Here is a 26,985-nt window from a genome sequence, read left to right as displayed (position 1 = left end):
TGCACTATTTAAAATAAATATTTACAGTTTTCACATACGAAATTTGGATGTACAACATATTCACGAAAAAATTTTTTTACATGAAATAAGCCTACTTTTGAATAAAAAATCCGTTAAGAGTTATATAAAAATCTAATATAGTTTTTAAGCCACTTCCTCTTAAAACATAAAAAATGTAATCTGAATTTCATCTACCATTCAAAAATGTTTTTAACTCTTGACTTCAACAATACAACAATTAAAGTTTCTCTCTCTCTGGTCCCCCTTTTTTTTTGGGGGGGGGAGACACGGAAATAATACACACTCCTTTTCATATCAGGTGTATAGTTAAATAAAGTTATAGTAAAATCTTTTAAAATAATGATTACTTACTTCTCCGGCACTGTACTGACGTAAGGCATAACTACTTTATCAACAAATGAGCCAAATCCTAAACGAAAATTCTGCGTAATTTTCCCCATTTCACCAGATAACATATTGCCTAATTCTGCTAGCTTATCTTTATCATCCTTCATAGAATTGGACAAATCCATTAGATAATATAAATCAACTGGATAATCTTCAGCTTGGCGAAAATCAACCACCAAAGGAAATGGAGCATCTGTAGATATAGAATTAAATTACTTCTTATGCATATCAAACTAATTTATTTAACATGTATTATACTGCTCACATATTCATAACTAAATTTTCAAGAGTTTAAGAATTTTTTAAGGTTTGCTCTACACTATTACATAAATTTAAAAAACAAAGATTTACCCAGGGGTGGGATGGGAAGCAGAGTTAATGTTCATAAATGGCATTCCAATTTGAAAAATAATAACGATTCATGAAAGCTGGTACTTGCATATGGTCTTAAAAATACAAAATATGAAATATTTTACAAGAATCTGCATATATTTTATTTCCGACAGCATGGAATTTTAATCTAGACATTTAAAAAAAAAAAAAAAAAAAAAAAAAAAAACAATGTTGAGGAAATCAAGAAAATTATATTAGATTCTGAACATTTTTACTGAATTCAGTTTCCATAAAAAGAAGATAATTTGGTACTATTCCGTTTTGAGGACCGTAAAAAAATTTCAGCGAAAATGTATGCGCAAAAGCGCCAAATCTAGCAAATGCACCCATTTAAAAGTGCGTCAAATCTACCGTACACACTAGTTTCAGATTGCGTAAGTTTAAATAGTAAGTTATTTCTTAAGGCACCATTGAAATACTAGTTTAATTTTTAAATCCTTTTTTGATATCCTATGGATTTAACAATTTGGGAATTGCCCATGACAAAAAGTCTGCATCAGAATTTTGGGTAAAGTGCAGAATCACCCACTCCTTGACGCGTTTTTTAAGAATTGCACATACTCGGTATCCATGTACACATCGACCTATTTTCACTTTAAAAAAAATCCCAGAATTGAACAAAAATGGTATTGCACACACCCTTGACTTTATCTATGTACACATCGACCTATTTTCACTTAAAAAGTAAAAGAAAATTGAAAAAAATGCAATTGTTTTTACCCTTGTAAAAAGCGGCAAACAAATAAATCGGCGATTCTGCACTTTAAAAACTGAGAGTTTTTTTTCAAAGAAAAGACATCATTCATTATAGAAATTATGTTTGAACAACCATCGAGATGAAATCAGCTCAGTAGCGAAATAGGGCATCCATTCGGTTATGTTTAGCAATTTTTATATAAATTATTATAATGGTCTGAAGTAGTTATTTACTCTTATGCTTTCATTCAGTAATGTTTAGCCTCTTTTATATAAATTATAATAATAAAAAATATTATATGAAATTAACCTTTCATCTAAATTAAAATATCAATCTTAAATAGTTATTTACTATTATTCTTCCTTTCTTGTGTTAGGGTTGCCGCAATTATTTTTGGCAGCACTGGCATCAACAATAGTTTCGCGATTTTTTACGACCCTCAAAACTGAATAGTACCGAGAATTCTGTATATTGCTTTACACCTGAAACTAAAAAGCAATTTGCTTCTGGTGTTTAAAAGCATAAGGCATATATTTTTTCTGTATATCGATAATAATAACAATAAAACAGGAAGTTCCTTAAAATAAAACAAGTAATGGTATATCACTTAAATATTTAAGATCTTGCTTTTTCACATTGTATTCTTTAAATACAGCAACAGTTTCTTGAGAAATTACACATATTAATTTGCAGTTTTGAATAACAAAACAGTACTTTTCTTCCCACTGTTCAATGTACTGTTAGTTTTCATCGACAATCTTTCTTTTCTTTGTATTTATACTGAAAATTTATTATACTGAAGAACCAAGCAGTTAATCTGCTTGTACTCATGTATAGCAGGGCCAAATATATCAAGCATGATTGACATGTGATCGCTCCAACCCTGTCACTATTGCTTCTGACAGCTAGCATGACTGGTCATATTGTTTTTACTCAGAACTGGCATTAAGCATTATTTTGGGGGGGGAAGTACAGCATATTAATTAGTCATAACAGATTTTTACATAATTTTCTTTTACATTGACAAAAACTTTAAACAATTTAAACTTTATAAATTAAAAAAAGCAAAAATAAGTTTTTGTTTTTCCTACTCAATAACATTATTATTTCCTACTCAATAACGTTATTATTTTAATAATGTTAACAATCCTCTCAGATGCAAATTCTAGTGTAGTGCAACTAGTGTGGCTATATACTAGGGAGCCAAAACTGTAGTGTTTAGAGGAGTACAGAGCAGGAAAAATTAGAGATGGCAGAATTTTTAAAATTTAGGAGAGGACACTGGCCAGTAGAATTTAGGACCAGCAAAATTCTTAGAACTCAGCAATGTGCAGCAGAATTTAGGACTAGTAGAGACTGCACTGCGTGGCAAAATGCAGAGTGCCTTGCTCCTCCCCCCCCCCAAACATCTCAAGGGCCGAAAGTGTGATCCTGGCCAACATTAATCCGTCAATCAATGCACTGTTATTGATTATGGTGTTTCTCTCTAGCCAGCGTGTGTTTGAAAGTGATAGGCAGGAATCTTAACTAGTCGAAAGAAAAATTGCCTTACACTTGCCTCCTTTTGTAATATTTTCGATTCCTGAACTTTACAAGAGAGGATTTTTTATTTATTTATTTATTGCCTAGTAGATCATTTCCGATACTGGATATCCGGATTTTGGGCTTTTAATGTAATACAATTTGATATGTTATCAAAATCAGAAAACTAAATAATTAAATGAAATCAGTTTATTTTATAAATGTGATAACACTGAGGGCAGAAAGATATATTTCCTCCCTCCCTCTAACAAATGACTCACACCCAAGATCTCAAAATAAGCATGAACAAAGTGAAAATGTATTAAGGACTAATAGAGAGGATTTATAACATAATAATAATCATAAGTCACAAGGCAGCAATATTTTAGCATTTTTAACATATTAAAAAAAATAATTATTTAAAATAAAAAACTCAATTCGAATTACTTGGTCTTAATTTTAACGTAATTTCCTGTGGTTTTATCTGAATAGCTTCTCCTTCTTTAACTCCTTTGTTACTTAGTTCTAGATCCTGAAATTAAACAAATCTTCAGATTATACTGCTTAGTCCAATAAAAGAAGTAAGCAGAAAGAAAGTGATAAAAATATAAATAAATGAGTAAATACACAAATCTCTTACTTTCACTTTTTTCATTTCTTGGCCCGGCATAACGATATCATTATCTGCACATCGTCCCCTTAAATTACCTGCATAATCACATCTTCTGCTACCATCAAGAGTAAAATCCTAAAAATAACATGATTTTATGAGTAACAAAACATCCAATTATTAAATATTTTATAGTTTACTCGTACACCAAATTATTCACAATACTTTTTAATTATTAAATTGTTTTAATTCTCAAAATGCATTCCCTAAATTTGGTTCATTAGATGCAAAAATGTCTCATAAATAGTTTGAATGGATAAAACAGAACTAAACAAGAAGTTGCAAACAAATTTGAGTTACATAGGAAATTGCATGATAGCAAAGCACCTGAGGCCTACGCAACTAAGAAGTAGGAGATTAAGTCCTTGAATGATTTTCACATGGAAACAAGCATGTATTTATGTAATACACAGGAGGGTTCAAAATTACCTATGCAAACAGCCATTCTATTAATGACTACTAACCCCATGGTAAAAGTTTACTGCTAAAAGATATCTAACAGCTTCAATAACTTGGCTGATAAAAAAAACTCAACTGAAAACACATCAGCAGCTTTTCTATTAGGCTGATGATTGATGTGGATTTCCTTATATACATATGTGTTTAATGTTTCTTTTGAATACATGTATAATTTTTACAATTAACAAACAAAATCTGGATGACATCAGATGTAACAAAGTAGCTTGAAATTCTAACAATTACACAGTAAGTTGATAGTTGGTAGATCTATTAAATTGTCAACTTATATATAAATTAATTAGATGTAAGGTATATTTAAACATCAAAACTCTTTTCTAACAATGCCATTCATACAGCAAACAAAAAATTATTGTATTCTTATATTTATACTCAGAAATGTCAAATGACAACAATTAAATCACTTTAATTTTTCTCTACATTTCAAAAGATGTAAGCTGTAACTGTACTGTGATGCCAAGTATTACTCCAGTTTTTCCAATTTATATTTAAAATCACATACATTACATCCTTCACTAATGTTCTCCCATGACACATAACTGTAACACACTTTTTTTGATAATAAATTCAGAAGAACACATCTCACCGATCTAATTTCGATCACCAATTTCTATCTAAATCTGTCTTCATAATTCAAAAAACACAATTAGCAAATTTCACATATTATAGTATTAACACCACTAGATGCTGGATGGTTTATACAGGAATTTTTAAGCCATTTTCATTGAATTTTTTAATTCAATGAAACTGCATGTAAAGCAACAAAACTTTACATGCAGTTTACATACGATATTCAATAATATCATACTCAGTTAAACAATCAGTGGCCCCTATCATGCTGACTTAACTATATCATAATGAAAAGCCTAGTCACCTGATACTTTTAGTCTGCAGCAGAACAATCTTGCTGATATTCATTACAGCTTTAGCCTCCGAAAAACATAGCCAACTAACTCTCAGCTGATTTACATCAGCCTGAATAGTCTACAAGAACTCGGGCCATTAATGCATAATGCAATGTGATAACTGTCAGGTGCTGTTCATTGTATATTATATTTTTCCTGACATATATGATATTCAACTCAAGTAATAAAAAAAAAAAAAAAAAAAAAAAAAAAAAAAAAAAAAAAACTCAGAAAACAATAGTACTTTTCTCTTACTGAAAGTGTGCCAAAGCATCAAATGTGGTAGACTATTTGAATAGCTGTGAAATGGACATACTGGCAAGAGTAGTAGTAACGGAGGACGTGGGCACTATCCCTCTACCATTACAGTTAATTGGTTCTGCCCACGTCCGCCCTTATCTAGTATTTATTAATAAATCAAAAGTTTTTACATTGCCATATAGTGCCATATAAAAAATAAATAAATAAAAATAAAAATTTTAAAGTAGTACTTTATAGTCCTTCATGAAGTGTATCTTCATACTGGCAACTGTCGAATATGAACACCAGTAAGTTAGCCACGAATACAACTTTACTGAATACAATAAGCCTAACGTGCAAAATGGTAGCACTACCGGCCAACAATTATTTTTATAGTGTTTTAATTAAAAAACTCTAGAAATCTAATATTCTGATCCTAGGGACAAATAATACATGAATAAAGAAAATTTACTCTCACTCACTGTGGGTGGTGATCGCACTGTGAAAACAGCACGTATCTAGGACTTTGAAACTTACTGAGGTAGCATAAAAAAAGTTTTTTTAAATCTTTTTCCATGTGCATTTCTAATTGATAAAATTACAATTTTTTTTTAAATGTATTTAAAAAATGCACTATATGTAAATTTTTTACATTATTTTACAAAGTAAATTGTCAGACAAAATAAAAAATACCCATTTATGTAATTCTTCTAGAGCAGTGAAAATATAATAATGTACATACATAATAAGAACGTTTGGGTAAATAGATTTAAAAAAAATAAAAAACCTAAGTAAAGTAATGATTAAAAAAAAAACAACTCAGTGAATTTTTTTTAATGTCAAAGAACAAAGTTATTTTTTGCAAAACTGTTCAAAGCATATTTTGTCTTTTTGGTACATGCACTGTCCAACATTGTACGTTTTGCACATGTTTTGTCCTATGAGGTTTCTCTCTTGTGCTACAGAATGTTCATCACCGGAATTTGTGTTTTACTAGCATATGCTCTGCATTTAGTCTCTTTTCATTTGGCACATGAAGTTTGTTGTTTTCTATATTAATGGGAGGGGGGGGGAATTGGTTCTTTTTTACTTAGGTACGAATCCTTCGTTTCCCATTTGTATCATACTGCTGATTATATCCATTCTGAACGAATTGAGTATTTATAAACTGGAATCACTTTCGGAAGAATTCAACACATGACGAAAGCGTTTACACAATGCTGACTTGGTAAACTTATAATTTTCTGACTGATTCATCAGCTTCATCTTCTATATTTATATACGTAGGAGGGAAGAAAGGTAAAAGAGTATTTCCCTCTCCTTTACTTTCATCCTGAGAGACAACTAAAACTGGATATGAAGGTAATTCTTCAAGTAAAGCTAATGCATCAACTATTTCTGGCCCTTTGTGAGGCATTTTCAATCTCAGAAGTAGAAAAAAAAATATTTATGAAATGTATTTACTTTAAATAAAACTTTTACATAATTTCTATTAAGTTCTTCCCCCCCCCCCGAAGCTTAATAAATATTAACTAAAGAAATAAAAAAAAGTTCTATATTTGGGGATTTACTGCTTGCACCCGGCTAACATATTTTGCGAGATTAATGGATCTATATAAGCTGCCCCTGTAATTTAGCTTTAGAAAAAGTTCTAAAATTTTTCGTCTTATACATAGAAATATTTGGTATACATAAAAATACCAAGTTTTTCATGCTAAAAGAGTGATAACGTAATAAATGTCAAAATTGAATAAGTCTGATACCCTGGAAAAATTACATCAAAGCATAAAAGCAAAAAATGAATTAATTACTTCTTGAGAACACCATGCACATTCAGGATCAGCTGTAATACAGTCTCCACAAGTTTCTTTTGAAATGCAAGGATTCCCAGTTAATTTTTCAGGTACTAAGAAAAAAGCAGAAATATTTTTGTATCAAGAATTTAAATGCATGGCACAAAAGTTAATTTAGAAATGCACCTGACGTTACTAAAATAACCTCGTTCTTATTGTTTAAGCAAGTGTAAAAAATACAAATACAAAAGTTTAATAATTAAACAGATTCAAATACAAAATTTTTATAATTTAATTAAACAGATTCAAATACAAAATTTTTTGTATTTTATCTATCTCTTAGTTTACCATACAGAAAAGATTTATTGACCAAGTAATGAAACTAATACAGTACAAATCCAAAATCCGGACTCGTCGGGACTTCGGCGATTCTAGATTTGGGATTTTTCTGGATATTAGATCACCAGTTTAAATCTAGTACGATGGCATGTAGAAATTATAAAATTAAAAATATGAAATATTGAAGTATTTATGATTTAAAGGTTATCAAAATTTACAAAAAAAAAAGCTTAATATTTATTTGTTTACCTTATTACACATTTCTTTTAGTGCACATTGTCTAAGTTGCTTTGTTTTTTGTGCTAATACTTTCTCTTTAATTCTGTAGACAGGCTCAACCTTGAAGTCCTGTAACTGCTGTTTTGAGAATTCCGACTAACTTGTCAATTGAAATTTTCTCGTTTTCAGTAACTTCTGTCATTTTCTTCACTATCAGTAGCGGTATTTTCTGGATCTAGAACCATACTACAGAGTTTGCCATTCATTAATTGATTGATGACAGAGAAGCAGTTTCATCACAATGAAAAACTTCTTTTATATCATTTTCATTTATTACCGCTTCTCCACATTTCTTTATAAAATCCGTTAATTGGAAAATTTCACCTTTGTTTTGCGATATCCAAAAACCTTTAAAATTAGCGGCTATCATCATCAAATTTAGCTATCCTTCACTATACACATTTGGGTATGCATCATAAGCTTGGTGACTAACGACAAGCTGTTCCGTTAAATTTTATCTTGCTTCTATTGCGCACCGAGACAATTAAGTCTGAATTGTATTAGTTTAGTTTTTTATTATACTTATACAGTCAAAAGTCGTTAATCCGGACTCGTCGGGACTTCGGCGATTCCGGATTATCGATTTTTCCGGATTATAGATCATCAATTTAAATCTGGTAAGATGGCATGCAGAAATTACAAAATTAAAAATATGAAACCGTAATTTATGAAATAAAGAACAATTATGATCTAAAGGGTATCAAAATTTACAAAAAGAAAAAGCTTAATATTTATTTGTTTACTTTATTAAACATTTCCTTCAATGTAAGTTGCTTCCTTTCATGTGATAATACTTTCTCTTTAATTCTATTAAACAGACATAATTTCTTGTTTAGTTACAAAGTTCCGCTGCTCAAGTCCTATAACTGCTGTGTTGAGAATACGGACTAATTTGTCAATCGAAATGTTTTCGTTTTCAATAACCTCTGGGTCACTTTCTTCACTATCGGAAGCGAATTATAATGACGAGGAACTTGATTTAAATCATATCAAAGACAGAATGAAATATTACACTTAGTATGGAATTATAAATCAAATAAAATAAAAACATCTGCCCTGAAGATAAGGATAGTGCTGACAGATCAACTTTCAATCCGCTGCGTGAAAACAGATTTCGGATCTCAAAACATACTTTCGCTTTGTAGATACAAATTACATATTAGTAAATATATATCGGAAATTCTATTTGACATAATCTTTCTAATCTATCATAATCTAATAATGACGTTTCTGCCCCCCCCCTCTGCCGCAGAGCAGCGTGAAATTGATAAACAGATTTCGGATTTCAAAACATACTTTCGCTTTGTAGTAAATATATATCGGAAATTCTATTTGACATAATCGAAAGTTCAAGCTTACTTTTATAAAATTGCTCTAACAGTCTGCAAAAAATAATAAGCCGGATCCAATTCGAAGATTAAGGAACAACGCAATCGGCAACATTAACTGAATTAGATAACTTTAGCTTAGCGTATAACTCCGTTACAATTTAAACGCGCATGCGCACAAACATATTCGCAGCCGTAAGGGTCTTACGCGCTCTCGTAAACGCCTGTGCGCATGCGTGAACGCGACGCATGCGCAGAAAGTTTGTAGCTTTGACGTCCGGATTATAGATCATTCCGGATTATGGGTGTCCGAATTAACGACTTTTGACTGTATCTATTTCTTGCACATGCTTAAGGCTTATCAGAGATCTGAATAAATAAATTCCCACAAATACTTATTTATATGTTTAAGTGAATAACAAATGAGTTATTTTTAATTCAGATAGCCCTAAATGTAATCTTTGGGTCTATGAGTATCATCAACAAAATCTATTTTTAGCATATGGAAAGAAATTTTTGGTAAATTTTTCCTCGTCACAACATTTTTTAGCTCATTAAACTTAAATCTGTAATCAACGCCAAGCATAAAGTCAACATAAAAGGTTACCATACTCCATTATTATTCAATTACAAACATAAAAGAATTGTTTAGGCATCACTACATGAGTCACTACTCAAGTTGTCATGTTTTGATAATGCAGTGATGATAAGAAAATATAATAAATAATGATTCGCCAGGTTGGCATCAGATCAACGATGTATCTATGTGGAATGTTTTGGTTTGAGATGTATGCCAAGCAGATACGCAGCAACAGAGCCAAATTACTGATCGTACAAATTTATGCTAAAATGACTGTTTCTTCAATAACAAGGTATTTTATTTAGTGTCGAAGCGGAATTAAGAATAGGGACTCTCCAGATGTGTTATTATGCGCAGAAGGGAAGAATCAAATGCGCATGCGTAAAGCCTATGAGAAAAACGTTGTTGATAGTTTTGAGGTTCGGATTTTAGAGCATTCTGGATAATGGATGTCTGGATTTCGGACTTTGTACTGTATTACACAGGAAGAATCTAATAAATTAATGATCCAATTTTTAAATGCCATAACAAATCACTTAAAACAATCAATAAAAAAAAATTAATATGAAAATTCACAAGTTTCCGTATAATTGAACCTAACCTTAGAAACACAAACATTTGTGATTTTCATTACTACTTAAAAAATATATTTACCGCACAATTTTTTTTTTGTTTTTATATAATTAATTATTGAAATATTAAATACATTAATAAAAAGCACATGATCTTTCATTAACAAAGAAAGTGTGAAAAAAGTTCTAAATGAATACAGAATGAGGTGATGTCATAAAAGCATTTTGAAACACTTACGATGCACCTTTTTTTACATTTTTACCAATCATTACAAAATGTGACAGAATTAATTGCACATAAGTTAATACATATTGCTAGATACACATAAATTAATACATAATACATAAATTTCAGCAAAAGAGCAAATAAGGGGGCAAATGTGTAAAATTAAGCTTCAATGTTGTACCTATATACTATATGCCAGGCATGGCCAAAGTGTAGCTCGCGAGATACTTGCAGCCATCTGCTCTCTAAAATGCGACATGTTTCCAATAAAAAGTAGTTTAATTTTTTTAAATATAAGCGAATTTGAAACAAACCATGCAATGACATGTTTCTTTATTAATCAATAATTTAACTTACTATCCTAGGTAGAGATCATAATTTATTTTACCAATGATTGTGCATGTTGAAATATTTGGGGTCTAGGAGGAAATCATTGGATTGACAGCAATTTCAGTTCTATTCACAAAATTTTCAATTCATGTTTTGTCAGTTGATGTTAATCAAGATGGAACTCTTTCACCATCATCATAGAATCTTCATATCAATAATCTTGCTGAGGGATGAACTGAGCACAAACATCTCTCTTCTCCAAAGTTTTTGTCAAAATACAGCATACTAATGCTAATGAAAGAGTTTTAACTTGTGATATTTTATCGTACATTATTTGATGACCTTATTTCTTTCTAGATCAATACAAACATCACTCAACATTAGAGTTGGCTTTTTGCTGCTCGCTATTTTCTAAATTTTTTTACCCCTTAGTACTGCTGCTCAGCACAGCAGCACCGGTTGCTCCGGCTCTGATGCCAGCATTACATTTCTTTAATCTGTTGATAATTTTTGTCTACCTAATTTTTGATTATCATGTATGTCTGATACTATTTCACAGATGTCTAGTAATCAACGGAAAGTCGTACCATGTTCCATTGCCTGATTACTACAAATTTCACCCAATAATGTAAAATTTCGCTGGAATTTAGCCCTGCAAACGTTTATTTTTTAAGTCATCTTTTATATTCTCAAGTATCTTCATATGTCTGCAGACTTCATTTCAAAGTTATTTTCTGTGTAGAGGTTGTTAGTTTATTAGAGGTTGCTAAGTTCTAAGCACTGGCCCCAGCCCACCTAGCAGGCAAAGCCTGCCATCATATATGGCTATGAGGGGGACAGGCCAATCCAACAACAAACGAATGTTAAATAACAAAATAAAACAAAATAAATGGTTAAATAACAGAAGATAACAAAACTTAATAAACATCTGGTGATAAGTTGCAAAGCTAATATAAATACCAGACATAAGTTGCAAAGCTAATAACAATTACATATGATGAACATAAGAAACTCAAGAAAAAAAAAGAAAAAAGAAAAAAAAAAATCGGGTTATAATTGGCATGGAGAGTTTTACATTCATGATATATCTGTATTTGTGAAAAAAATTCATTATAGTAGACATGGGTATGCTTCCTTTCTGTACAATAGTTTTAATTTACCTTGTATTTGAAAAATAGCTCAAAATTCAATAGCTACGGCTAAAAGTTCAACTATTAGTCAGTTAGAATATGTGTTCAACAAAGCATTTTTATCAACCGACATAAATTGCTAGATTTATTAGAAATAGGTTATCTATGTTCAGAGTTATCAGGATAATTCGAGATACAGTTTCAAGAAATGTTAATAACTCACAGTATACTGATTACTTAAAAATTCTGGCAAATTTCATTGGATGCCACATTGAAATTGAGTAGCACTGAGGGCTGTTGGGAGTGATAGGGATAATTCAGATATCAGTTAATTATAAACATGTTCTCTTTTAAAAGGATTCTTCTACATTAGGCATCAGTAAAACTTGGCACTCCAAAGTTGGGGTTAAAATTTTAACGATTTCTTACATTGGGATTCAAAAGATTTGAGTGATGAAAAAAGTTCTCCGATGTTTGGATCAAAATCCGATGTTTGGAATTTAAAAACATTCTGAAGATTTCCGGGATCTGTTGATTTGAACCTGTCAACATCACAGAAAAGGTGTATTTGTCTAATGAATTAATTCAGTTACTAAGATTTGATCTCAGTATATTGATTCTTATGTAAAAAACAAAATTAATTTTTATGCAAAAATCTAAATTAATAACTTTTTTAATAATTTTTCTTTCTTGAATAATAATTTCTCAGCAATGTGCATTGACTTATATTATTTAATTTATTCTTTTGAAAGATTGCTTACAAGTTAAAAAAAAAAGAAAAAAGAAATGCTCTCCACACTTTTTTAAAAATAATAGTTTAATTCACTCAATAAAATTTGTTTAAATAGTTGTAAATCAGTGCATATGCTTCTGATTTCAGTTTACTTTTACTAAAATCAAAAAACAATAATTATAAACAGAAGAGAATAAAGAAAATTAGTAGAAAATTTTTGTTTTTCTACCTGAAGGAAGAATGCTCAGTTGCACAGTACAAGAGTTTACAAATTTATATTTTCTTGGAATTAAATTTTCGGAACACAAAGCAGAAGATATGAGATTTATTTATTCATATTTATATGCAATGATGTTAATGAGATTTATTTACTCATATTTATATGCAATTACTTTAATGAGATTTATTTATTCATATTTATATTCAATTATGTTTATCACATATAACTTACAAAATTTTCATGAATTTATTTCAAAAGTCTTTTAATATTCAAAATCTGCTTTATTATTTTGGAAACGATATAAATTTGGACTTGCGGCTCTCAAATGTTCATGAAATATACCATGTGGCTCCTGTTGTCTTGAAGTTTAGCCACCCCTGCTATATACAGTAAACCTACCACTATTCAGCAGTCAACTACGCAGACTGCTCGTATAACTGGAATATTTTAGAAACTCTTTGCAATGGAAAAATTTATTAAATGTAAGATTTGTAATTATAGCTTTCAGAGCTCATAACACTATTAACATGTATACAATGATGCCAAACAGTATCATTTAGTGCCAATAATGGATAAGCATGACACCATGACATTATGTTAATGTTTGTTTTGGTTTTTTGCAAGTTCGATTAATTCTTATTAAGTCTATTTAATTTTTCTAAAGATGGATATAAATTTTATTTTTTCCTCGTATTTTGAAACTTGGTTAATATTTTAAATTGCATGAAGTATTCCCAAAGTTACAGGACCCAGACATCAACAGAAGCCATTGGTACTTTCCCTTATCTGCCCACAAATGTGTTGAGCATTTATGGGGTTCAGCTACATGAACAAATAAAATACAGCATGGTACTGCAAGGCAACATCTCACATCTTATTTGTTAGAATTTATTTGAAGAAAGAAGCAAGTGGGAGGAATTAGTTTAATTCCGTTACAGAAGCAATAACAGTTTTCACCTGAAATAAACTCTAACGGACATGAGCAATGCCCCTTGTACCCTCTTTACAATTAAATTTATTTTTCTCATTGCCTTATTAATGTGTTATTATATCATATTATTTGTTCTTACAATTTTACAATATTGCGGACAGATTAAGGAAAAGTACCACCTTGAAAATGAATAAACAATGGCAATGTAACGTGAAAACTTATTATAAGTTTTTGATATGCTATATTTTTAATTTGTATTTTTTTATTATTATCTATAAATAGCAAATTATCTACACATTTAAACTTCAGCCAAAATGACTGGCAACATCTCTGCTAACTTCCATGTTTGGCGGGATTTCACAATTGGATCGCATATTTTACTTTCATGTTTAAGCCCTATTAAATATGTCGGTTTTGATATCCGATTCCCCTCCCCCTTCAGAATCTTATAATTTTAAATGTAGCCTTTTGAGATTCAAGTTGGTAAGAAATGAGATGGTTGCTTTTATAATTTTAGAGCAGGAAATTTTCCCATTGATTTGTCTTTTCTAATATGAATTCCTTTTTTTTTTAATACCCTCAACTATCCAGAATTTTCATACATCTGGAATTCAGCATTTCCTGAGCTTTAGAGATAATTGCACATAAAATAAAGTTACAGTGGGAATGAAAACAAGCAGCAGTACCAAGATATGATGAATAATATTTTTAAATAAAGATTGTGTTAAAAATATAAAACATACTATAAAAATTACACATTAAATCAATAAAAAATAATATAGTGAATGAAAATTATTATTTTAAATAAAAAGTTGACTATTTGTTTTCATCTTAATATGAATAGTAAATTTATATTCCAGCACTTAAAAATTATTTTAATAATCATACTTTTGTGTTAAGTTCTGATGAATCCTTAATTTTCTATTTGTTCAATTTTAATAGATATTGCATTAAATAAAATTCATCTAGGAACTATAAACTCTTAATTTTAACCTGATTACAAATCAAGGAAAAGACACCATTAAAATATCACCATTGATAAGTTCTTTTTAAAAACTGATGTAAGTAAAAATGTATTCTTTTACCTTGAGCAAAGCAAAGCTGGAGAGCAACAAAAAGAATTGAACCAAGAGCCTTCATTATTTGACACCTAAAAATACATATTATAGATTACAAAATGATGAAATTACAATCTATAATTATAGACTTATTATTATAAAACTGCAAATAATAGTATATATAAACCACGTGTTCTTCATGGCTAGATCATTTACTTATTCAAAAGTATATATTCTGAATTTAAAAACTGAATATGCACTAATATATAATCAATATATTTATCTTATCAGATTGGATTTTTGAAAAATTTAGACCCTTTTTCAATGTTTAAAAATATATCCTTCACAAATAAAACCCCTGTTGTTAAACAATATATTAATTCATTAATTATTAATTCTAAAAGGAAAAGAATTAATTAACAGAATGGATGAAAGAGCAATTTTTCCCCCATTTTTCAATAGTCTTTACACACATGCACACACACATAATTAACAATTAAAAAGTCAGCTAGTTCAAAAACCTGAAATTTAAATATATCAACAACTTACAAGGGAAAATAATAATGTTATAATGTGAAAACAATTTAGATTGTTTTAAAAATTTAATTTTTTAATGCATTGCTTATTTTATTCCGGTACATGTAACAGAAGTGGGCCTTGTACCAAAACTAATTTTGAAAATGGAAAAACCAGTTTCAAGATCAACTTGGAAAAATAACATAATAATGGCTGATTGACAGACATCTTATCTGTTATCTGACAGAGGTATATATTTTTCTAATCTGGATGAAAATGCATAATGTTTAATTTTGTTATAATTAGTGTTTTGTTAAGTGATCAAAATGATCTATCACCTGTAATATGTACATTTGTGTGTGTGTGTCTGTAAATAGATTAATTAATTTCAAATTCTGAATTATAATGGATGGATCATTTAGTATTTTGTGCAGTAGAATTTTCTCAGTAGTTTGGATTCTGACATCTTTTATTTCCTGAGATTCTTCCACTTTGTTTTCTCTTAAATGTTTCAAAAATTAACAGCAAAATTTCATCCAAACTTAAAATTGCTATAACCAAGACAAAAATTATATCTAATCAACTTCTCAACTCCACACACTTTACCATCTCTAATTCTTATACAAATTAAAGATATCAGGAAGAATTTTCTTGCCCCTAATGGTTAATCAGGATCATATTTTCTTGGTAATATTTTTTGTTCCTAGCACAAAGAATACTTTTGGTAACAAAATACCTCCAGTGACATTTTGGTAACATTGTCTGTTTCTTAACTCTAGATTTTTTTTAAGGGAGATCAATAAAAAGCACAACCCTAGTGACAATATTTTGCATTTTTTCTTCTGATCTTTCAATACATTAATTTAGCTCCCTACTTTTTCTTCACTTCAGAGGTAAGCATTATTAACTCTGGCAAGCAAGAAGAGCTTACAAAATTTGCCACAAATTCAATAAGAAACTACAGCTGTCTTTCAAGGGTTTAGCATTCGTCCTAAAACAGAAACCTGCACAAATGGTCACAAAGTAAAGTAAGTCTAGAAAGAAAACAAATGGCAATACTACCAACAGACATTTGGCCTTCAGATCGATAGTTGTTTAAAAAGTAGCAGAATACTTTTTAGCATTTCACAGTTCATTTACAACTGCAGTTATGAAATCACTTCACTGAAACATAGCTAAAAGAAGTGAATATATGGTCTAGGGAAAAAATAATACAGGAGATTGGAGTAGTTACATGAAATTATGTGCTTCTTCCTTGACTTAATGAGAACACTGTAAAACTGAAGATAAAAACAAAACTGTAGACATTGAAGAAAATTTACATTCTACTCAGAAAAATATGCTGGGAGATTATTATCCCTGGACATTCCATGGTATTTGTCATAAAACAAGCAAGTATTTTTTTAAATGGATGAAAACAGAACTGCAAAAGGTTCAATGGAATTAATTAAGGACAATGTAGCCAATGCTCAATAATATTTGTAAATTGTTGGAAAGGATTTTTGACACAAAAGTCAGAAGAAGTTGGGTCAAGGGATTGCCAGGGTCAGACTTAGCCCAACTGGGGCCCAGGGCAAAAACATTTTTGCCCCCCCCCCTCTGCTTCCCTACTTCAGTAATGAACACGTGACATTTTTGGAGATAATTAAATTTTTATAATAAACTTTCTATTCGATTTGGGGGCCCTTTTGTGATGTGGGGTCCAGTATGCCCCTGCCTTAGTCAGGCTCCGGGGATTGAGCAATGCCTAATCAAAGAATCGCATAAACTCAATATCCATGTACCGCCAAAAATCGCCAAGGGGTACCCATAAATATACTTTTACCCTATTGACTTCAGACTTCAATGTCAAAATTCGGTTGTAGGAAAAAATGTCACCCGGGGAAAAGGGAAACGGAAAGAATGTCCCTGGAAAATAAGGAATGGAAAAAAATGTCGCCTTTTGTTTGCAATGGGAAATTTAAGGAATGCTTAGAAAGATTGCCAAGCTGGGTGATAAAAGTTTGATCTCAGCAACCGTAACTTCAGATTACGGAAACATGTGCGAGTAGAAGCAAGAAGATTTGTTAGCTGCTGGTTTCTCCATTAAAGTTAAAAATAGAAGGGTGTTTAGCGGGGTAAGCTTTTGCGATGGAAGCTAGTGGGGGAAGGTGGGTTGTCCAGAATCTGTCATTGTCAGGTCTTTAGCAATTGCTCTTTTGCACCGCATGTAGTTATAGCCTTAAGCTGCAGTTTAGTGAAACATTGATTGATGCATAACAGAAAAACTAATTCATCTGAGCTTTGGTATAAGAAACAGTTGTAGATGCAATTTCAAGTTATGGTTTGCAATAAGAATAGTACTAAATTTTTTAGCTAATTAATTTTTGCATCATATTTTTTCTCATTTGATTTTAATTAAAAGTAACATATCTGCAATTATTTAATTTAGCGCTTAAGTTTGAAAACAAGAATACCACACTTATTAAAATTAAGAGGTTTATTTCAAAATTATTAGTCCAAAGGGGCTTTTGTCCCTGATGGACTATTATTTTCATTTTGTGATTTTGCGTTGAAAAACTCTGAATGTCCGCATCCCTTTTCAAACTGTTGCCACCAAATATTGTGATAAAACAACGGTACCTAGAGCCATCAAGTTTCGAATGACGTGATTCTACTACGAATCTGGGCAACTGGAAGCCCAAATTTGAAATTTGGAATTTGTTTTATTATCGATTTCATATTTTGAAAAACGTTAACGAATTTTTGATTAACAAACTCACGAATTGCAAAGCGAGCCATGGCGATGTTGTACAGAAAAAACATTTGGTACTTTTCCGTTTTGCCGGTGCAAAACTCGCCAAGCAGACTTTGTTGGCGACAACATACAGTATACACATAAAAGCTGTTAACAAACATTAGTTCTAAGAATTTTTTATTTTGAAGGCATAAACATTTTAATATGGTTTAAAATTTTGTAAAAAGCCAATAAATTTGTAAAAAGGCATTAATTAATTTAAGAATTTACTACGCTTTCATGGTTCAACATCCTGATTCGCCAATTCGTATCACGTGACCCCAAGTGATCTCATATCACATAAACTGCCCCCAAAAAAATCTAATTCAGTAATTATCCACATTAATTTCAAGTTAAATCTTAATTTGGAATACACATTTAAATGCAAGAATTATTTCAATTCGTACGAATAGCTTACTCAGAAATTATGTAAAATCGCAATGCTTTATTTCATTAGTTCATTCTCATTAAAACTGATGAATTTAACCCTTGATTTTGCCTTTTCTTTATTTTCGGATGAGCGGTGTGATTGCACTCTAATTGATTTAATTACCGCGAATGGTCTTAGGCCATAAAATTTAACTATCTTGTAAAAATTCTATGTAATTGTATGCCAGTATTGAAAGAAACAATCAATCTGATAAGAAATGGCTGCGACTTGTTTTGGAAATGAGGCGTAAAAGGTTACCAGCGAAGATATTCCGTTTGGCATCAGTTGTACTATTGTTGGCGACTTTATCGTTTGTGCCGGCAAAACGGAAAAGTACCAAACGTTTTTATCTCTAGCACGTGAGACTGTGAATCGGAAATTCTAAAAATATGCTCAATTTAAAAATATTTTGCGATACTGCTCTTGAACTGAATTTTATGGTTTAAGTGTGAAGAACATGATATTTAATAAATAAAGGTAACACACAAAATGTTAAAAAAAGGCCCCTTTGGACATAATTTAAAATCTGAAACCTTTCAGATTTTTTATTTAAAACAAATTTATTTAATATTTCGAGTTCTGGATAATCAAATTAGCGGTAACATTCTAAAGCTTCAAAATGTTATTAAGAAGCTCAGCTTTATTTTTAATGATTCATTTTACCACGCCATTGGAGGGAAAAAAAATCTGAAAGCTTTCAAATTTTAAATTACGCCCAAAGGGGCTTTTTTTAATGTTTTGTGTGTTACCTTTATTTATTAAATATCATGTTCTTCGCACTTAAACCACAAAATTCAGCTCAGCAGCAATGCCGCAGCATAGTTTTAGAATTTCCGATATTTCCAATTCCACGCGCTGGAGACAAAAAGGGTTTTTTTTCCCCCTGTAGAGTGTTGCCATTGCTCCCTTTTAAATCGTTGAGTTTTTTACTCAAAAATTCGTTACAGTTTTACAAAATATGAAATCGACAATAAAACAAATTCCAAATTTCAAATTTGGCCTTCCACATGCCCTTACTCATAGGAGGATTACATCATTCAAAATTCAATGGATCTATGTGCGCTGTTTTATCACAATGCGAGAAATATACATACATTTATGCAGATTTTTCATTATTTAATTTCTTTAAATATAATACAAGGCAATAATATTGGGTGGCAACAATATGAAATGTGAAACAACGCTTATTGTGAATCGACGCAAAATGCCAAAGATAAATTAATAGTTCTTGGCAAATTGCCCCTTTAGATTAAAAGCAATAAAATTAGTAATTAAATGCGATATAAAATTACCATTAAATATCATTGCAGATATTTGACATTGTCAGATGTTCCAGCTATAATCAGAAAATTTAAAACCATCTGACTGATGTTAATGGGATCTATCATTACACGATAATGGAAAAAACTGCTGCCACTGGGTTTCTTGAACCAGAAAGTCTTTAGGAATTCTTCAAAAAATGCGTTCTTGCTTTTGTTTGTTTTAAGAGTTAAAAAACTCACGAAGCATTCATCTGCGTATCTATACCACTTATTAACACTATCCTGTTATATTTTTTGTGTGATACAAGTATTATTTACTCATACCATGAGATCAACTTTCACACCTCATTACTCACAGGGAAAAAAAATTCATACAAATCTTTGAATGTATCATCGAAATTAACTGAAAATTAAAGTTTGAAAAGTGAATCAACACAGAAAGTGAAACCACGCAAAATGTCATTTTGAAACAAATAGCCCTTTGGGTCTAACGGCCTTTTGGACTAAAAAAAAAAATAAATAAATAAATAAAATAAATGTTAAATTAGCAAGTTCAAAATTGGAAATAGCACCATTTAACTGATAACGAAGTAAGAACTCCTTACTACCTCGCGCGAAAAATGCAATATTGAATACAATGACAATTTTGCTTCTTTATTAAATTATTCTTATAGCAGGGCTTGAATGAATGGATTATATTCTACCACACAAAGTTTTTCGATACCAATAAATTTCCAGACGGTGTAGTGGTTAGGGGAGCCAACTGCGATACCTAAAGGCCTGGGTTCGAATCCAGGGGAACGCATAGTTCTAATTATCCATCCCTTCATAGGAGGCAAAGGCGGCCCACCTATTAGCTACCTGCATAATAAAGTGACAACTACTTCTGGCCTTAGTGGTGGCCAAGTCGAAATCTGCTGATGACCCATCATTTATATTAAAATAAATAAATAAATAACCAAAAAAAAAATCTGAAAGGTTTCAGGTTTTAAATTATGTCTAGAGAGTAGTTTTTTCAACATTTTGTGTGTTATTTTTATGTATTAAATATCATGTTCTTTGCACTTAAACCATAAAATTCAGTTCAATAGCAATGTCACAAAATAATTTTAAAATGAGCATATTTTTAGAATTTTCAATACACAGTTCCCAGTTCCGCGCGCTGGAGATAAAAAGGTGTTTTTTCCCCGTAGAGTCTTGCACTGCTTTCTTTCAAATCGTTGAGTTTGTTAATCAAAAATTCGTTAAAGTTTTACAAAATATGAAATGGATAATAAAACAAATTTCAAATTTGGGCTTCCAGATGCCCATATTCACAGGAGGATTATGTCATTCAAAATTCGATGGCTCTATGTACCGTTGTTTTATCACAAAATACGAGAAATATACATACATTAATGCAGATTTTTCATTATTTAATTTCTTCAAATATAATGCAGGACTCTAACATCTGGTCACAACAGTTTGAAAAGTTATTTGCCATATATAGTGATTCAATGCAAAATTGCAAAACGAAAAGAATAGTCCTCCAGCAACAAAGTCTCTTTGGACTAAAAAAAAAAAAAAATAAATAAAATAAAAATAATGATGAACAGTTAAAGTGAAAAAAAAAAAAATTACACTATAAAATATCTGTTGCTTTATAAATTAACTGATGATAAATCATTAGTGTTTAGAAAATTATATTTCATATTACGGATAGATTAAATAATAAAGGAATGCATAATACATTATTACTCCTAGATTCGTTAAACCGTAACAAAAAATAACAGAATAAGACTATACTATGCCAATAGTTCTGTTTAAATTTTTACAGCTTATCAAATTATTAAGCTATTTAGTCCTGCAAACAAGCAGCTTTCGCGTGCTGTCTTTACTAACAATTCATTATTTATCAACACTTTAATGTGAACAAACTGTTAGAGATTCTTCCAGTTAGGAATGGATGAAATTTAGTTTCAAGGCCGGCAATCATTGGTATAACAGAGGAGAAACATTTGCTTCCCATGAATTCTTTCCTTCCGGACGATATGGGTCGGTTTCCTAAATGAAACGGGTGAAGCAAACGTGGGGGAGAACATACGATTTTCCCGCAGGCAAGTTGGAAAAAACCTGCTATCGAAATGACCTTGCTCGGCTGCAGCCAGCTCAACCTCTTACCCTTAAAACCCAAGGAGGTTAGAATAGAAGGAGGGAGGGTTCGCAGTTTCCTCCACAATCGGGGAATGAAACTCCACCCAACAAGTGGCGTCCATGTTTGTAATTTCAAAACATTGCATTACGGCAGTGAAACGTACGTGTTTTTAAGCTGTTCCGTGCATGCATTTTCCAATAAAAATATGTAAAATTTATAATGAAATGCTTTGTAGTGTTAGTTTTTTGTTTTAAAGTTATAAAGATGATATCCGTAATTTACTACGTACAGAAAATCATTAAGAAATAGTTCGACATCTAAATGCATGTGCCTTGAAGCCTTTAAAAATGATGTTTCTGCATATTTCAATAATTTGTTTAGGTTTTATTAGGAACCTGTTGGGAGTACTTTCCGATTTTTCCTTTAAGAAGTGATATTTATGATTTATTCACAATATTATAATTTATTAAAGAATCATTTAAAATAATTTTAACCTGAAAATAATAGCAGAGAATTATCTAAAAAAATAGTCACAGGTTGCATTTTTTTTTAAATGAAAGTTTTAAATAGATTCTTTTCACAACCAACAACTTTATAACAAGAAAATAAATATTAATAAAATAAAACAGATTTATGTGAATTCAGCGATTTCAGTTTATGCGCATTTCATATTTATGAATCTCAAAGAAATTGCTTTGAATTAAGCTGAATTACAGAAATATACCTATATAAATTTTTGGATACATCTTTCCACATGTTCAGTTGTGTAAATATTTTTATATTATTTATTTTTATATTTATATTTATTTTTTATATTTATATACCAGCTATAAACAGAAACATTAAAATGTATTTAAGGTATTTTGATTATTATTAAGTACTTTTTTTCACATCTGGAAAGAAAACAACATGACATTGTGATATTTTTTAACATATTTATCAAATTACTTAGAAAATGAAAATCAATACTTACGAATGAAAAGTAATCTTATGAATCTTTTTCGAAAATCTGTTTGTGCATCTATATGCAACACAAGCTGACATGCTTCAAAAAGAAAAGAAAAAAAAAATATTGCAATTACAGGCTTCTTGCACAAGTCACAGCGATAACAGAAACACGGCCGCGAAGCTTCACCGTTTGAGCTGAACCTTCCCTCCTTCTATTCTAACCTCCTTGTTAAAACCTCCCTCAAGAGAGCTTGCTATAACCCTGCCAGTTAAATTAAAAATTGACAGGTTTTCCCAACTCCGATTGGCGACATTATTTGGCGAGATTTTAGAGTTCCTTTTCTTCCGGGTGACATTTTTTCCGTTCCTTATTTTCGGGGGACATTCTTTCCACTTTCCTTTTTCCCTGGTGACATTTTTTCCACACACCCAAAATTCTGGAAATTATTTTAACCAAGAATCGGTAATGGGAACCATGCATAAATAACTCATCTAACTTTTCAACAACAGTGATTATAAAATAAGCAAAAAAATTAATGTCAATGATATTCAAACTCATTATGTTACATATATTTTTGGCAAACATTCAGATTTTAACTTGTGTTTCTAAATTATTATTCTCAAACTGTTATTTATTTTTAAATAAATTTCAATATGTTAATGATTTTCATATTACATAACTATAATTTCCACAATTAACATACGAAAACAAAATCTACTTATTAAATTAAAAACAAAATTTCTTTTCTACATTCAAAACATCCACGTTGGCAATGTTTGGCAACAGGTAAATTAAGGCTAGACCAATTTAATTGAAGCTATTATGACACAAATTAGCAGATATTTAGGTTATTGTACACAAGAATTTCACGTTACTTGCACGCTATAAACATTTGAGAAAATATAAACTCTAAATGAAGGAGTAAATAATATACTTATTAGGAAACGTTGAGCACCTGAACCAGGTTCTCAATTAACAATTATCTCTTCGGCAGATATTTACCCAAATTTTTCTTTTTTCTTCATTTTTAGGAAATTTTCCCAATATATGACCTTTTCATGAATGATCTGAGCAATTAATAGCTGCACATCAGTCAGTTTTACACAAAAAAAGAACAAGAAATTGTTGCACCTTTACATGTAATACAGTTGATCTATGTATCCGTCATTAATATTCCCACTTGGGCTCCTGAATGGCGAATGATTCAGCCTGGTATATAGGAGCCTTAGCATAGTACATACTGCAGTATTAACAGCTTTCAAACGTCTAGGCATAGAATTCGGCAGTTTTTTTATAATATCTGCATCAGTTCCTTGATTCTTCCCCTGTTAGTGTTTTTAGTCCCCCTAATTTTTTTTTAAATGTTGTGTTTTTGTACTGTAACCTTTAATTTTCTCTCCAAATGTGTTCTGTTGGATTTAAATCTGGTGACTGAGGTGGTGTTTTTAGAACTTGTGGACAATTATATACACCCAAATTATGAAATGGCTTATATGACTTTGAAAACACAGTGTATACAACAGTAATGTATACATAAAAATCACAAATTAAAAAGTTTTAAGTGAATTATGTACAGTTATGGAGGTTAAAAATTGTATTTTAACGCCTTTATTCGTCATATGTAATAATCTATACAACACAAATAAAAATATTAAAATGGGACTTCTTAAAAAAGACAGCATTGATACCAAACAAATGGCAAGTAAATATTTAAAATCACTAAATTACTAACTGCAGCTTCATAGATCAAACAAATTTCTAAATTTTAAGATTTTGTGAATAATGAACTCAACAAATAACTTCAGAAATTTCACGCAGTATGTAAGCAATGCATTTATATACATTTCGTACACATTAAAATATAAAAATCAAAGACTTGCCTGATAAATTTAGACATTTACACACTGAACATTAATTTACTACATGCAGAAATTAAAAATACAATCAACAAATAAGATAAATTACAAAATAAATAACAGGTTTGATAGCAGCCAAAAATTATACTTACTAATTATAAAATAACGTTTCAAAGATTTCGAGAATGGAAAAATTATTAGATGAGCAGAAAGTTTTAATGCAATTGTAATAGATTCTTCTAAACTGATGCATAAATGCACACACAAAAAAAATTATATTTAATATTTCAGCTGGGAGAGGCTTTAAAGAACAGAACACGAGAAACACTTCGGTACGCTTTGTCTATTTATGGCTTTACATGTCACATAAGGGTGTCACACTTCGTTGTGACGTCACCGGAAACTGATTACCCACTTACTGATTCATTCTCATTCTTAAGAAACACCAGGAGCTGCTTAATTTTTCAATGTGATTGGTCTGAGAAATATGATTGACATTTATCTCTACCAATCTATAGACAGTATTCTAATAGCACTCTTCTTTCAAACAGGACAAAATACCTGTCTACCTGTAAAACTGGCAGAATACGAAAAGTCGTGCAGTTATATGAATCTAAATACTTCAAGGACGCAGCAAAAATTATTAGTTGTCTAAATCTATGAATTTTAATAGGAAAACCCTTTATTCTTATCGCCTTCAGTTTTATACTTATTAATGGTATATATTAATTTTCGCTACTTAGGTCATTTAGTGGCTCAAGTGTTTTTGGACAAGTGGTTTTTAGTTTTTTGTAACCAAATATCAGCAAAATAAGTAAATAAATATTAGCAAAATCACTTTTTTTTTTCCACGTCTACAACTGATCATCTATTTTAAAACCTGATTCTTTTAAAAAATGTTATTCAAAGCGCTTTTAGCATAATAATAATTTATTAAAAACAAATTCTGAAAATGAATTAACGTAAGTATTCGGACACTTCGACTAAACTACATGAACATGAAAATAACCGGGCATTCAACATTTCGTTGGATACTCTTTAGCTAAAATTACACTTTTTATACCTTTTGGCAAGGAATCAATTAATATTTTTTTCACGTAAGAATGTTCAATGCTTTTCATTTCTTTGTCAGAAATGCTTTTAGTAGAGTTTCGAAGAACTGTCTTGTTTTCTTACTCTTCTTTTCTTCTACTCACTCCATACATGTTCTATAGTCCGGAGAATATGGTGAAGTTTCTAACTTCAATACAGCTGGAAAAAGGAAGAGGTCCGAAATCGAATCTGGGCGGGTGAAACCAAGGAGGTTAGAACCTCCTTGGGTGAAACTAACTTGTGCAGATAGTTTAAAGGAAAGAAAAAAGTATAAAAGGTGGTGAATACAAAAATGTGAGCGAGGTGTTTTATTTGTGGTTCAGTAGAGCTAAGGAAACAGGGAACATCCTTTTCAAGACCAATTTTACAAGAAAAGGCCCTAAAATATTGTGATGAATTTCAAGGAGGAGAGCCTGAATTAACTGCAAGTGCTGACTGTCTCGATAGACGAAAACAGCTGTCGGCTCAGACGACATCAGGCAGTTAAATGTTAATAGGAAAAGCTGTCTGCTAACTTAGAAAATGCTGCAATATTCAAAGATAATTTCCACAAACTAATTGAAAAGGAGGGTATATCTGGGGATCAAATTTATAACTGTGATGAGACGGGTCTAAATTTTCGAATGCTGGTATCTTGGGAAGAAAATTCGGCACCTGGCTGCAAAGAAACAAGCTCAAACTAGCGCTTATAGGCAAATCAAAAAATCCTAGTTTTTCAAAATCTTAAAAAAAAACACTAATGGGGCCGAAATCAACTATCATCTTCTTGTTTTGTACCGTAATCTGTCAAACGCAGGGATGAATGGAGCAAAATTTAATGATTGGTTTCGTCAGCAGTTTGTTCCATCGGTGGAAAAGTTTTTTAAATAAAAAATTCTACCAAGCAAAGCAATTCTCATTCTAGACAATGCCTCATCTCATCCTAATGCAAAGCAGTTACGAGACGAAGATATAGGAATCATGTGTCTCCCTCCTAACGCAACTTCGGTGTGTCCGCCGATGGACCAGGGGGTTTTCGTTTACCAAGATTTCGATGTAAACAACAAACAATGTTTCAACCGGAACTGTGAATTCTACTTCCGGTATAGAGTTTCGCATTTTTTCAGGCTATTTTTTCTAATTTTAAGTTTTCATTTCAGC

At 30.8% G+C, this 26,985-nt stretch overlaps 1 protein-coding gene across 2 annotated transcripts in view; it reads right to left on the bottom strand.

Moving 5' to 3' along the window:
- Positions 1-25,117, bottom strand: part of mys (position-specific antigen beta subunit myospheroid) — a 64,343-nt gene extending 39,226 nt beyond the window's left edge. Inside the window, exons 1-7 of one of the 2 annotated variants that reach the window (XM_085814524.1) lie at positions 24,906-25,117; positions 22,922-22,993; positions 14,858-14,922; positions 7,123-7,217; positions 3,660-3,767; positions 3,467-3,551; positions 373-601 (exon numbers count right to left, since the gene is read on the bottom strand). In XM_085814524.1, the coding sequence (XP_085670650.1) occupies positions 373-601; positions 3,467-3,551; positions 3,660-3,767; positions 7,123-7,217; positions 14,858-14,922; positions 22,922-22,993; positions 24,906-25,006 (755 nt within the window). In that variant the 5' untranslated portion in view covers positions 25,007-25,117. The remainder of the gene's footprint in view (positions 1-372; positions 602-3,466; positions 3,552-3,659; positions 3,768-7,122; positions 7,218-14,857; positions 14,923-22,921; positions 22,994-24,905) is intronic. The other variant, XM_035355690.2, reaches the window with a different exon arrangement.
- Between the last annotated feature and the right edge of the window lie 1,868 nt (positions 25,118-26,985).

The sequence above is a fragment of the Stegodyphus dumicola genome, chromosome 4 (genome assembly GCF_044657685.1).
Source record: "Stegodyphus dumicola isolate Sdum_Otavi_A_Nest chromosome 4, ASM4465768v1".
Classification (NCBI taxonomy): domain Eukaryota; kingdom Metazoa; phylum Arthropoda; class Arachnida; order Araneae; family Eresidae; genus Stegodyphus; species Stegodyphus dumicola.
This window is presented reverse-complemented; position numbering and strand designations above follow the sequence as displayed.